This window comes from Amblyraja radiata, chromosome 29, assembly GCF_010909765.2.
Source record: "Amblyraja radiata isolate CabotCenter1 chromosome 29, sAmbRad1.1.pri, whole genome shotgun sequence".
Taxonomy (NCBI): Eukaryota; Metazoa; Chordata; class Chondrichthyes; order Rajiformes; family Rajidae; genus Amblyraja; species Amblyraja radiata.
In genome coordinates this window covers 20061687-20075246 of record NC_045984.1, presented here as the reverse complement: position 1 = coordinate 20075246, position 13560 = coordinate 20061687, and the positions used below count along the sequence as shown (strand labels likewise).

General features: G+C 47.2%; 1 protein-coding gene across 12 annotated transcripts in view; it reads left to right on the top strand.

The window, feature by feature from the left end:
* The window catches only part of gatad2a (GATA zinc finger domain containing 2A), a 105809-nt gene extending 92249 nt beyond the window's left edge, over positions 1-13560 (top strand). For 8 of the 12 annotated variants that reach the window (XM_033046813.1, XM_033046809.1, XM_033046805.1 and 5 more), the window contains 5 exons: positions 861-1134; positions 5605-5807; positions 7844-7939; positions 8609-8786; positions 9926-13560. In XM_033046813.1, the coding sequence (XP_032902704.1) occupies positions 861-1134; positions 5605-5807; positions 7844-7939; positions 8609-8786; positions 9926-10056 (882 nt within the window). In that variant the 3' untranslated portion in view covers positions 10057-13560. The remainder of the gene's footprint in view (positions 1-860; positions 1135-5604; positions 5808-7843; positions 7940-8608; positions 8787-9925) is intronic. The other 4 variants (XM_033046815.1, XM_033046816.1, XM_033046814.1 and 1 more) reach the window with 1 other exon arrangement.

Sequence of the window (13560 nt, the reverse complement as noted above, 5' to 3'; positions counted from 1 at the left end):
CATCAATAAATCATGGTCTAATTTTTAATGCCTTTTTTGATGCGAGTTGCTTCTCAACTGCTGATGGTTTCATGGTGCAGTTCTTTTGTTCCCAGGGAAAGATTTGTGATACACACATCCTCTCGATACACCTTGCAATCAGAGGACCAAGTGCTGAGATTTAAATGCAATACTCGATCATGTGCCTTACCTAATTTCACCAATTACTTTCCATTAAAGACCTCCCTTCAGTGAGTTTCTCATTACACTGTATCGGAGCTAGCTGAAATGTTATAAAACAATGTGAACAATCTCAAATCCACTTTCTCTGCAGAGTAGTCCCAGGCTCTATCGGGTCACAAGTGTCAGTATGAACATCTCAGTTGATTTAGTGCCAGGGACCTGCAGGGTCAGGATTTTGATTGTCATGTTCCCACTGCACCAGTTTGCAGTTTGCCAGCTGCAACAGTCCTAATGTTACAGCTGAATTAGATTTACATATCTGTAATTTCCCCAATGTGGCAATGTGTCCCAAGTGGGATATATGCTGGACATTCCTTCACGGTCTCAGTGTTACTATTCTTGCCTGACTGTATAATCTGCCCATCTTCAACATGTGTGCTGCAGCTGTTCAGGAAGGGGTTTCATCACCACAGCTAGAAATAGGAAGTTGTTGGTTTACTGACAATACCTACCTCCCAAGTATTACTACGAGGCTCTTAATTGCCAGCTGAGGGCCATATTGGAACAGCCCTAGTGAGAGGATGCTCCACAAGAGAAGCGTTATACTTTTGTTAGAATCAGTGGGAAAAAGCTCTGTTTGATTCTGGTATTAATTACTTAGTCTCCTCCACATGACTCGATCTCTAATTATTTTACAGGCTTCAAGTGCAATGAAAGCCTCAACGTTGAACTCGGCTCAGTCGAATGTCGGCAATACAGTGACATCTGCTGTGAACTCCAACGACTCGCCGGCCAGTCGCCAGGCAGCAGCCAAGCTTGCGCTCCGTAAGCAGCTGGAGAAAACGTTGCTGGAAATTCCACCGCCCAAACCTCCAGCCCCCGAGCTGAACTTCCTACCAAGTGCTGCTAATAATGAGTTCATCTACCTAGTCGGACTTGAAGAAGTGGTGCATAACCTGCTAGAAACTCAAGGTAAAGTTGCAACCTCATTGATGATGGGTTACAGGAGGAAGATGTCCAGTAGAAAGGAGATACAAGGAACTGTGGATGCTGCTTTGCAAAAAAAAAAGACACTGCTGGAGCAACTCAGCGGGTCAGGTTGCATCTCAGGGAAACATGGACAGATGACACTTCGGGTTGGGACCCTTTTTCCAACTGATTGTGGTGGAGGTGGCGAGGAGGGGTGGCACAAAGCCGGCAAGTGATAGGTGGGTACAGTTGAAAGGGAGTTTTGATTGGCAGATGTTTGGAGATGAAAAGACAAAAGATGTGAGAAAAGGATAGAAGAGATGCGAAATGTGAATCCAGAGGAAGAATTATAGGTGGAAGAGGAAGAAATGGGTGTGAGTCCGGGTGGGGCACAGTGGGGGGAGAAAAAGGCGGGATTGGTTGTAGGTCAGTTATGTAAAATTCAATGTCCCTACTGTTAGGTTGTAAGCTACCCAAGCGGAATATAACTTGGAGCAGCCTGTGAAAAAGTTGATGATTTGATGCTGTTCCTCATATTTCCAAACCCTTCCCTCTTCCCCCAATCTCATCTCCCCCAACCTTCCATTAATTTCAATACTTCTCCACACTGCTCATTCTAAAGTCTACTGCAAATGAGATTCCCGGAGCAAGCTAAGTATTATATTTAAGTTGAAAATCCGGGAAGATACACAACTAGCAGATTGCAGAACGAGGTCATTTGAGCCATCATTTTGTGTCTGTATTTTCTCTTTGAGGGTGTATTCAATTCTATCATCATTGCCTTCCAAATCACAGCTTGAGTCAAGACTCCTGGACTTTCTCATGTGTTAAGTATGATTCCTTGGATCAACTGCTGCCCTTCCCAGGGTCAGCAGATTTCAGATACAACTCCATTGGCCCATGCACTTTGACCTGGACTTCCCTTTGCACATCAACTACTGACTGGATTTGTTATGGTGATATCTTAATCCAATTGCATGAAGTTTCAGTAAAAGTTTATAGAGGCTTGGAGCGCACTAATTAATACTGATATAATGACTTGCCTAGACAGAGTCTAACCATGTGCAGAGGTGTGCTGTCCAGGTACAAAGATGCACGCTCTAGCCCACACCTTCTTCCACCCCCTCCCATTCTCCAATTTTCCCCGGACCTCCTAACAATTTTGTCTCCTTAAACCCTTCCACTCTTCCCTCTCCTTTAAATCCAGAGTCAGTGACACATCAAACGGTGAGGATAATTTTGCTGCAGTTCAGATATGTGAAAGGCATTGAGTGACACAAGGATTGGGATCAAAGCCCAGCACAAACAAAGGGCGAAATGATGCCACAACAATGGATCAGATGAATTGTCTGCAGTGCTGCATATTCAGTGAAGAGTTAAGTATGGCACTGCCTCGAGTCAAGTCAAGTTCATTGTCTATGCATAATGATGGTGAGGTTTAGGTGCCATGAAGAACTTGCACGCAGCAGCATCACAGGCACATAGACTCGGACAACAAGGAGAACATAAATTATACATAATAGTGAAAAGAAAAGAAACAAACCATTCAGCAGAACCGTCGAGAAAACGACATGGCCCGATGGTGGGGATCCCTTATAATTAGATGTTGCTTCCTTGAGCCAGTATCTCATGGAGATACTTTCAATGGCGTGGATGACTGTACCCTTGACGAACTGAGCAGTGGTTTGGGGCTTGGTGAAGAGTTTGGAGGGGGTGATAGTGTTGAATTCTGAGCTGTAGTTGATGAACAGCAGTCTACCATATTGATTCCTGTTAGGCAGGTGGTTCAGAGCATAGTGGAGAGGCAGTGAGATAGCATCTGCCATTGGCCTGAATTGTGCAGGCAAGTTGAAGCAGATCCAGGTCAGAGGTTCCACACACGAGGATATCTCATCTGTTGCACTGTGGTGGTTGCACTTTGAGTCATCGTAATAAAGAATGTCATGGGTGTATTAGATGTTACCAAGTGTTGTGGTTTGCAGTGGGTGGTGGTTTCTGTGGGGAACTATTTATCCCACCTGCCTCGCACTCTAGCACTCCTGTGCGTGTACAATGTAGTGTGGAGCTCAGAGACCATGGTGTATGTTTAGAGTGGGTGGAGGGGCGTGGATGCACTTCGCATCTGAGCTGTCGGCTTTGCACCAACCGGTTTTGGATAAGTTTAGCTAAACTTTTGATTATTTTTTCGCACCGTCAGGATGCAAATAACATCTCTAAGTAATTCTGCCGCGTTTGTATGTACCCCTGAGCACTGTTCACATTATTGTGGGTGGAGTACTGCTGTAATGGACCAGACCCGACGCTCTGCTGCAGGAGGGACTTTGCTCTCAGCCTCCCTTCCATGGCCTTGCTGCGAGGTAATGTGGGTCACATGTGACAAGAGTCTGGGGCATTTCCCAGCTAAACCTGCACTGGTGAAATGTCCGCAGTACTTGGGGAAGTTTCAAAGCAGTTTGTATGGAGCACAACAATTCATTGAAAAGTTGTTTAAAGCACCACCCTTCTGTTAATTTTTGGAAAAAGGCGTGCGGGTGTGTGACTAGGGTCCTCAGGGACCTCATCCCCAGACCTCGCTGTGAAATTTTACTAGTCATCTTTTAGCATTGAGGCTAGGTTACCATAATTACATTACTGGATGTGAGTATTTACTGCCTACAGATTGGCGGATGTATTAACAACGTTCTAACCCCAGATTACACTTCAAATTAATTATAATTGACTGCAAAATTCTGAGCTGTTATACAAACACAAGTCTTCGTCTTTCCTAGACAGTACATTTCAATTCCATGTTGAGTATTTTACGTTGCAGCTGATCCATTCACCATCAACCACTCGATTTCCACCTGCTTGTCACGTCATACGGTGGGAATGGGAGGGACCTGCTGCAAGTGAGAGTGCACACTTTAAGGGGTATGGGGCGAAAGCAGGAGCGGGGTACTGATTATGGATGTTCAACCATGATCATATTGAATGGCGGTACTGGCTCGAAAGGCTGAATGGCCTACTCCTGCACCTATTTTCTATGTTAACCTATGACTCCATCAACACCTCAGTGCATCAGCAAGGCCAGCAGCATAATCAAGGACCAGTCTCGCCCTGGTCCTACTCTCTCTTTGAAAATGCATACCTCCAGATTCAGGAACAGTTTATTCTCAGCTGTTATCAGGCAATTGAACCGTCCTCCAATCAACTAGATATCGGTCCTGACCTCCCATCAACCTCGCTGGAGACCTTCAAACTATCTTTAATCAAACTTTAGTGGACTTTATCTTGCACCAAAAGTTATACCCTTTATTCTGTATCTGATAAGTGTGGACGGCTTAGTTTTAATCATGTATAGTCTTTTCACTGACTGGATAGCAAGTAACAAAAAGCTTTTCACTGTACCTGGCTTCATGTGACAATAATAAACTAAATGATCTACAGAACATCAACGTCTCCATCACAGGACACAAACTATATTATAAACCCACTGACTCCCATAGCTATCTAGACTACACTTCTTCCCACCCTGCTTCCTGTAAAGACTCTATCCCCATCAACCAATTTCTCCGTCTACGCCGCATCTGCGCCCAAGATGAGGTTTTCCATACGAGGTCATCGGAGATGTCCTCATTCTTTAGGGAACAGGGGTTCTCCTCTTCCATTATAGATGAGGCCCTCACTACGGTCTCCTTGTTATCCCGCAGCTCTGCTCTTGCTCCCACCCCCCCCCTCACCCATTCGTAACAGGGACAGAGTCCCCCTTGTCCTCACCTTCCACCTCATCAGCCGTCGCATACAGCATATCCTCTGACATTTTTGCCACATCCAACGGGGTCTCACTACTAGCCACAACTTCCCATCTCCACCCCTTTCCGCATTCTGCAGAGACCGTTCCCTCCGCAACTCCCTGGTCAACTCGTCCCTTCTCAACGAAACCATCCCCTCCCCAGGTACTTTCCTCTGCAACCGCAAGAGATGCAACACCTGTCCCTATACCTCCTCCCTCAACTCCGTCCAAGGACCCAACAGTCTTTCCAGGTGAGGCAGAGGTTTACTTGCACCCCTTCCAACCTCGTCTACTGTATCCGCTGTTCCAGGTGTGGACTCCTGTATATCGGCGAGACTAAGCACAAGCTTGGTGATCGTTTTGCTGAACACCTCCGCTCAGTCCACCTAAACCTACCTGAAATCCGCATTGCTCAACACTTTAACTCCCCCTCCCATTCCCACACTGACCTTTCTGTCCTCGGCCTCCTCCATTGTCAGAGTGAGGCCAAACACAAATTGGAGGAACAGCATTTTGTGTCTATCTACAGCACATCTTGAATGCAAGTTGCAAATGTCAGAGATAGCCTTTGCTGAACAATATCTCTACAAAGCTTCATGTCCAATGGAAGCTTTTGCAATAACCATCCTATTCAGAGAGAGGATGATAAGGGAGGATGAAGGGATATGGGATTCACTTTGTCTCTCTATTCATCTTCACAGGCAAAACCTCCGCGCAGGCGTTGGCCCAGGAACCGTATGCCTGTTCGCAATGTAAAACTGATTTTACCTCTCGCTGGAGACAAGGAAAGACCGGGACGATCATGTGTGAGCAATGTGTGACGTCCAACCAGAAGAAGGCATTGAAAGCTGAACATACTAATCGTCTGAAAGCAGCATTTGTGAAGGCTCTTCAGCAAGAACAGGTGAGCAGCTGACAGCTACAAACATCTGTCAGTTAGTCCCTGGGAATTCTGGCATCAATTCTCAGTGCTAGAATTATTGGGAGTCGGCACATTGCTGCTCACACAGTTTAATATTTAAACTTACTTTGATATCCAAGTCCAGTCTCTAACACTGGTACAATGAGAGACCTGTCCCTGCAATATTGCGGATATACACTGACAGATTTATACCAGCCAGTACTACAGTGACTGACCCAAGTGCAGCAGTGCTACATCCAAGGGTTAATGACAGACCTGTACTCACCAGTGCACTGCATATGTGTGTGTGTGTGTGTGTGCGCACAACAAGGTGTTTTAATTACCCAATTTATCCACATGGTCACCCCAGTTTTACCCTGTAGAGACACACCATCCCCTATCCTTCCTGCAACTTAACAAGCTCCTTTTGTCTCATTCCGAGATTTGATGCAAGTTTTATAATCGGAATCATTACCCCAGTTTCTCTTCCCGCAGGTACCACTTGAGCTGCTTAGTGTTTCTGGCATTTTCTGCTTTTAACTTAGACTAGACTAAGTGGGACCCGTTGGGTTCCTGTCACACGGGAGGCCGTGTGACAGGACCCGTTCCCCCAACGCAATATTCCACCACTCACCCATAGCCCCCAACTGCGCAGGCTTGGCTCATTTCCCCGCATCCCCAGCACACTCTCCCCCCTCTTCACCCTCCCTCTTCTTTCCCCTCTCCTCCTCCCCTCCCCAATCCCTCCATCACCTCTCCCTCCCTCTCCTTTCCTCGACCCTCAGTCACTCCCTCCATAACTCATCTCCCCTCCCTACCCCCCTCCTATCCCTCTATTCCCCCACCTCCCACGATCCCCCCCGCTATCGCTCCTCACTTGCCCCACTGGCCACCTCTCCCTCTATTTCCCACTCCCTACCTCCCCCACTTCTCCTCCTCCCCTTCTATTCCCCCTCCTCCCCACTCTCCCTCCTCACCTCCTCCCTCTTCTTTCCCTTCTCCTCCTACCCTCCCTCTCCTTTCTCCTACCCTCAGTCACTTCCTCTCTCCATAACTCCTCTTCCTCTATCGCCCCCCCTTCCTCCTCCACTTTCCCCTCCCACTCCCTCCCTACCCCCTCTCCTCTCCCTCAATCCCTCCCAGTCTCCCTCCTCACCTCCCCCACTTCCTCCCCCTCTCCCTCCCTACCCCCTCCTCCTTCAATCCCCCCAGTCTCCCTCCTCACCTCCCCCACTCCGGCCCCCCCCCCTTCCCTCAATTCCCCCACTCTCCCTCCTTATCTCCCCAGGATCTCGAGGTTCATGCTCCTCTGACCGGAGGTTGCCTTGACCCGAGGCCGCTCCGACCGGAAACCGTGCCTGTCAAGGCCGGGCAGAGACAGGCGCCGCCGGTGACTGACAGCTGACGCAGCCAATCAGTGCGGCGATGGTGCAGGAAGGGGCGTGGCGGTGACTGACGGGAGAGGAGACCAATCTGCGTATGCGCGGTTTTAAAGATTTTTAAGCCTTAACTTTTAAAATATACCACCAATCGGAACAAAACTTGTTGCACTTGCAGCACAGGAGAATGGTGAGTAAGGTGGCAAAAATCGTAGCGCGATCGTGTGCTGTTTTTGTGCAAATGTAAAAACAACGCAAACCGGAAGATAACAAGATGAGAGTTTCAGCTATGTATGGATAGATATGTAGAGAGAGAGAGAGATAAATAGAGAGAGAGAGATAAAGAAAGAGAGAGATAAATACTCAACATCTGCAATTTTGGGGCTTTTTGCTCTGGAAATTTTGGCTGGCGAGTGATTTCTTTTTCTTTGAAAGAACAAAATTATTGTGAATTTGCAGGAATTAATTCAGCTTACCAAGACCTAACATTCCAGTCAAGAAAATTATCTTCAGGAATAGAAAGGGATATTTATTCTGCAGGAATGTGGAGAGTGGTAGAGAGATTGTTGCCCAAGACTTGAGCCAGACATCTGCCTGAAGTTTAGTAGAAATGAATTAGTTATGGTGTAGAAAGGACAAACGATGCATTTTACTTTGCAGGAAATTGAACAACGGATACTGCAGCAGACAACTTCCAGTGTACAGAGTAAGCAAGACTCTGCAGGTCAACACCATACGTTCAAACAGGTATGGAAGGCAAGTAGCATCTAAATTAATCATTGTATTTTAAAGCGCATTAATTGGCTTGGCTTCGATTGATTGAAAGATAAAGCATGGAAACGGGCAGTTCAACCCTTCGAGCCCATGCTGACCATCGATAATCCATTCACACTGATTCTATGTTTACCCACGTTCTCATTCACTACCAATAATTTACAGAGGGCAGTTAACCTACAAACCTGCACATCTTTGGCATGTTGGAAACCGGAGCACCCGAAGGAAACCCATGTGGTCATATAGAACTTGCAAGCTCCACACAGAGAGCATTCGAGTTCAGGATTGAACAGAGGTCTCTGGCGCTGTGAGGTAGCAGCTCTACCATCTGCGCTACTGTGCAAAGCATTGCCATTTTTAAATAACTCGAACCACTGGGGAATAATAGCCCAGTTTTAATGTTTCAGGGCTGCCTGCATCAGTTTGCTCTTTGCGAAATGGAAGAGAGCGTTACTTGCTCTGCAACCCATTGCGCACTGAGCTGCACATCCTTCCTTCCACTCCTTGTGTTCAGGATGAAAGTTGCTGACTTTCTCCAGAATCCATTTCTTTTTCATTCAGACTTGAGTGTTTGAATGTTGGAATGTGACATGAAGAGCCAACATTTGAAGGTAAAGGTCCATTCATTTACACTTGAATGTCATGTTGCAGAGCTCCAGCCAGCTGTCTCGAGGACCTCAGTCAACCACAGCCCGGGGAGTGCTGCACACGTTTAGCCAGTCATCCCAGCTGCAGAATGTGTCTCTCGTCAGCAGGCAGGGCAAGCACGGCGAGAGAGCCGGGGGGAAAGGCAACACCACAGCCTGGAGGAAGCAGATCTCCAACACAGGTAGGCTATGTAGTTATCGCCTCAGGCTGGCCGGCCACCCTAACCTACCGCCACACCTACACCCCTTGCTAACTCCGTCCACCCACTCTTTTCCCCACCCATACCCTCCTTCCGTCCCTTCCTAAACCCTCCACCCGCTCTTCCCTTCCTTCTTGGATAGAGTGGATGTGGAGGCGAGGTGCCTCAGAATTAAAAGATATTCCTTTAGGAAGGAGATGATGAGGAATTTCTTTAGTCAGGTGATGAATCTGGAATTCTTTGGTCACAGAAGGCTGTGGAGGTCAAAATGGACATTGTTAAGGCAGAGATAGATTCTTGATTAGTACAGGTGTCAGATGTTTTGGGGCAAAGGCAGGAGAATGGGGTTAGGAGGGAGAGATAGATCAGCCGTGATTGAATGGCAGAGTAGACGTGATGGACCGAATGGTCCTAAACTGTTCACACTTCACCCACTCTAACCCCTAAGATTTGCACTCTCCATCCACTTTCCCCCTGTTTTCATCACCGCTATCCCCCTCCACCCACTCTCTAATAACATCCTGCCTCTTTCACCAACTATTCCCTCACCAACCCACAACTGCTTCCACCCTGGCCTGCCCTTCCTAAATCCCTCCACCACTTTCCCGTAAACCCCACTAGCCCCTCCACCCACCTTTCCTGAGCTGTTGCAAGCCCGCTTCCCACCTGCACTTTCTAAACCCCCTTCCCCCTCCACGCATTCTTCCCTAACCTTCCCCCAACGCATCCCACCGATCTTTCCTCAAACCTCCTGCTGCCTCTACCCACTCTTGCCTCAACAAACTCCCCGCACATCCACCTCCCTGTCCTAAACCCCCTCCACTCATTCTCCCCTTAATCTACCACCCATTTTTTCCTAAACTTTCGCCAACACCCACCTATCTGTCTTTGTTAAACACCCTGCCTCCTCTACCCACCCGCCCTTCACCAGCACACGGCGATCCTCTCCACTCCCCTGAATGAGAGTTGCTGAGGTGGAGTGAGAAGATGAAAAATTCCCACCAGTGTGCCAGTTTTGAATTGGGTGTGAATGTTTCGGACTCTAGAGACCCCGGGTGCTTATTGTTACTGGGAACAGGCTGGAAGCGCAAGATGTTGCTAATGTTACTTTCTGTTTCCAGGGGTGACAATGGCTTATGTTAGCCCCAACCTATCGGGCCACAAGACCTCAACGATGGATCGTCAACGCGAGTATCTCCTGGACATGATCCCTTCACGATCCATCAGTCACTCAACCTCCACATGGAAATAGATGCAGTGGCGGGTGGGTGGGGGTAGAGAGAAACTTTGAGAGATGGCCGCCATCACCCTGTACCCCTCGACAGCCGGGCAGCCCATTGGTCAAAGGTATGAGGCTCGGGTGACCCAGGCCATACCCCGTACTCCTTTACAATGCAACCAGCATTTCTTGGCATTTTGAGCACAAAGCAAACGGTACAACATGTGACCAGTTAGAAATGGGCATTTATCTTGCCAGATTACAAGGAAAGCTGTATGTGGAGAAAAGATCCTTTCTCCTTGCTGTTTCTCTGCGCCTGTGCATGAGTGTACACCTTTAGTGCCCCCACGCCTTTGTTTTTCACTTCATGGCACAAGTGAAACCATTGAAGATCTCATGTTCCGCAGTAGCTGTGCTTCTCTGATGGGTCGGGAAGGGATGCCTCCTTTCTGCCTGAGGGCAAGCGTTATATTCGGTGCGAGGGGTAGGGTCGAGTGCTAATTTGGTTAGTTGGGAGTATCGATTCACAGCAGCAGAGGCACCTGGTGTCTCTGGGACTGAATCTTGTTCTTGTGTGTCCCCTCGCACGATATATCAGACGCAAAGACATCTCCCATCTTGCACCTCTATACCATGCTTATATAATTACTCTTAGACAAACCATGTAATTCCTTTGGGTATTACCCCCAACCTTCACCCACACACAGACTCATCGGAGTTGGAATTTGAAGGTATGTCTGGGGGAGGGATGAGATCGATGTTGGCACCGTGCGCTGGATTCATGCAGGGATGCTGATTATTTCCATCCCTCCTGTCACCTCCCCCCTTGCCTCAGCTACCGTGGGCAGCAGTCGGCTCCCCACACATCCCACACTTCAAAACTGACAAACAGCAGCGCCTTTTAATATGTGGACGATAATGTGAATCAGGATTTTGTCTCTGTTGCGAAATGTCCTGGTGATGTGAATATCAGTCCAGACCAGGATATGACTTAAGCAATTGCTAAGTGCATGTAGAGGCGAGGAACTTTCTCTCAGCCCAACTGTTGTGGCTGAGCTGTTATTTGGAGTGTCCCTGTGAACCTGTCACTGACACAGGCTTTCCCGTGGTCCAGAGCTCACTGGGATAAGAGGGAAGGAGGCTTGGCTTTACACTGAATCTCATTGGGTTGGAGGGTGACCTGGCCTTGTGCTCCCTGACCTGCTGAGTAAGTCGAGCTTTCTTGAATGGGACCGTAATTAGATGATGGCTCAGTAATTGATAATCGAGTTGTATTTAATTCTGGGCAGCGAGCTGATGACAGGCAGAATCACTCGATAACTGAGATGGAGGCGCACTTGTGGTACAGCAGCCACTGTAGAAGTATCAACACCAACGCGTGGCTCCTTCCAATCTCTACAGACTTGTAAATTGCAGACATTTTAACTCGCTGCTTTCCTCTAACCTGTGAATAATCTTTTGACATTAAGGCAGATTTTTTCCCCCCCCCCAATTTTTGATACAAATTAGTCATTAGTAAGACTGAAAATATTTTGCCAACTGTCCTTGTTTGTTAGAGATTTTGTTTGTGTTTAATTGGTTAGCTGGAATGACGTATTTAATTCCACCAAAGTATCCTCCTAAGTTAATATTTTTGTGTGCATTTTTGCACTACGGTGATGGAAGTGTAATGGCAGAGTTTGTATGCCCTGACAATTGGATCCAGTCAGCCTAGTTCCGCTCTTTTGTCACAAGGGGCTGTTTTTATAGCCAATCTCAATCCCAACCCGTGTTCCCAGTTGTGGTGGTGGTGATTTAGTGAGTGCACAGCGTACACCAGTGCAAGAGAGAACAGTCCCACCTCCCATCACCACTCTGCATTCAGATCCCAGTAGGGGCGGTTAATGTGTGGGTTGTCCATTGTGTTGGGTAAAACAGTCCTGTTCCTAGTAGCAGTCCACTCTCATCTGATGGGAAATCTGATTGTGTGCATGTGTAAAACAATCCCGTCCCTTGTTTAAAAGGCACGCATGTGTTCCTCACCCCAACATTCTGAACATCTTTCAGCGTGCTAACTTTTCCTTCTGTTGGATTTGGGGTGTTGAGAAAGTTGTCTCTCATTGACGTAGAGCCTCAGATTCTCTATAATGCAATGTACATAACTAATGTTTACGCTGGTGTACAAGTTTCAGTTTGTCCTGATTTTCATTTGGATCTTTAAAGAATATGACATTCAGGACTCTGGAAGGATGGTAGATATGGGGGTGAAATGGTACCCACTGCATTCTAGCCAAGGAGGTCCATCACACGTGACTATGTGGCGGTATTCTTCTCTGGTCTTTCCTGGGAGAGTTGTGTTCTTTGCTGCCTGTGCTTACTGCTCACAAGGTAAATAGATGTTCTTTGTCCGTGAGAGCAGACCAGTCCTAATGCCATCTCTCCCACCTCTATTTGTGAATGAAAGATGGTTGTTTTTATTGGAATATTTGAAGACTGCTTGGGTTGCTGTGGGCAGCCATATTCCACATGTTATAAGTTAATATATTCCCAGGCCAAGTGATCGCTCTGTCGAGAATTCATGTCTGCCTTGACTAATTGGGAATCCCACACTTTATTAGAAATAAAAAGACCTGTAATAACTCCACCATGTTGTACCACCATTCCATCTTCTCTCCTCCCCCTCTCAAAGATGTCACCTGGAGGAGTGCAGGTCTGTGGGGAGGGGTTTGATGCAACCTTACAGACAGCTTGCATCTGTCTTTGTTGTGGGAACCCTCGCTCGAGGGTACACACGCCAAGCTGGGTTAGAGCAACATGGTCGTCACCTTTTGGGTTTGTATTCAGGGAGTGGTTTTAAAGGAAAGGTCAAGAAAGGACTTCACATAGTAGAGCAGGTTATACATTGAAGGAACCACAGCCTTCGGGAGAATGTGCCTCGTTTGGATGTTCAGTGACATGTTGATACCAAATATTGTAGCCAGCTTAACGTTGGCAGCAGTCGCTCGGGTTGAGGGAACTTCACAAATCCTTTGGCCCACGAATCCCTTTTAGATTTGATCCCTGCCCCCACCTCCACCCCACCGCTCCCACCAAGCTCTCAGAATTATTGCCCAGTGGCCGGGGAAAGAGGGAGCGACGGAGAGAGGGTTTTTTTCTGAAATGAATGCACCAACGCAAAGTACCTCAAGAACACATTGTCAAGAGAGTGAAAGATTGTTTGACCGATGGAGCCACATTCGGAGCGAGGAGACAACTGCACAAGACAAACTCTCACACAAAATAATTTTTATCTTCATTTTTTTGTCACAAGCAAATTTATATTGGGGTGACTGGAACTGCAAGAGCCGTTACAGATCTGTCGATACCTTTTGGACCTTCCTGTGACTATAATCTCTAATAGAACAAACTTACAGAGAAATTGCTGCAAGAAGCCTATTCCCACTGGAGAATTTCAATCCATGTTTGAAATGGATGATGTATATTGTATTGAGGGATTTTTAGAATTTGAATGACAAATAAACAGGACAAACAGCATGCTGGCATGGTTGTCTGATCCTC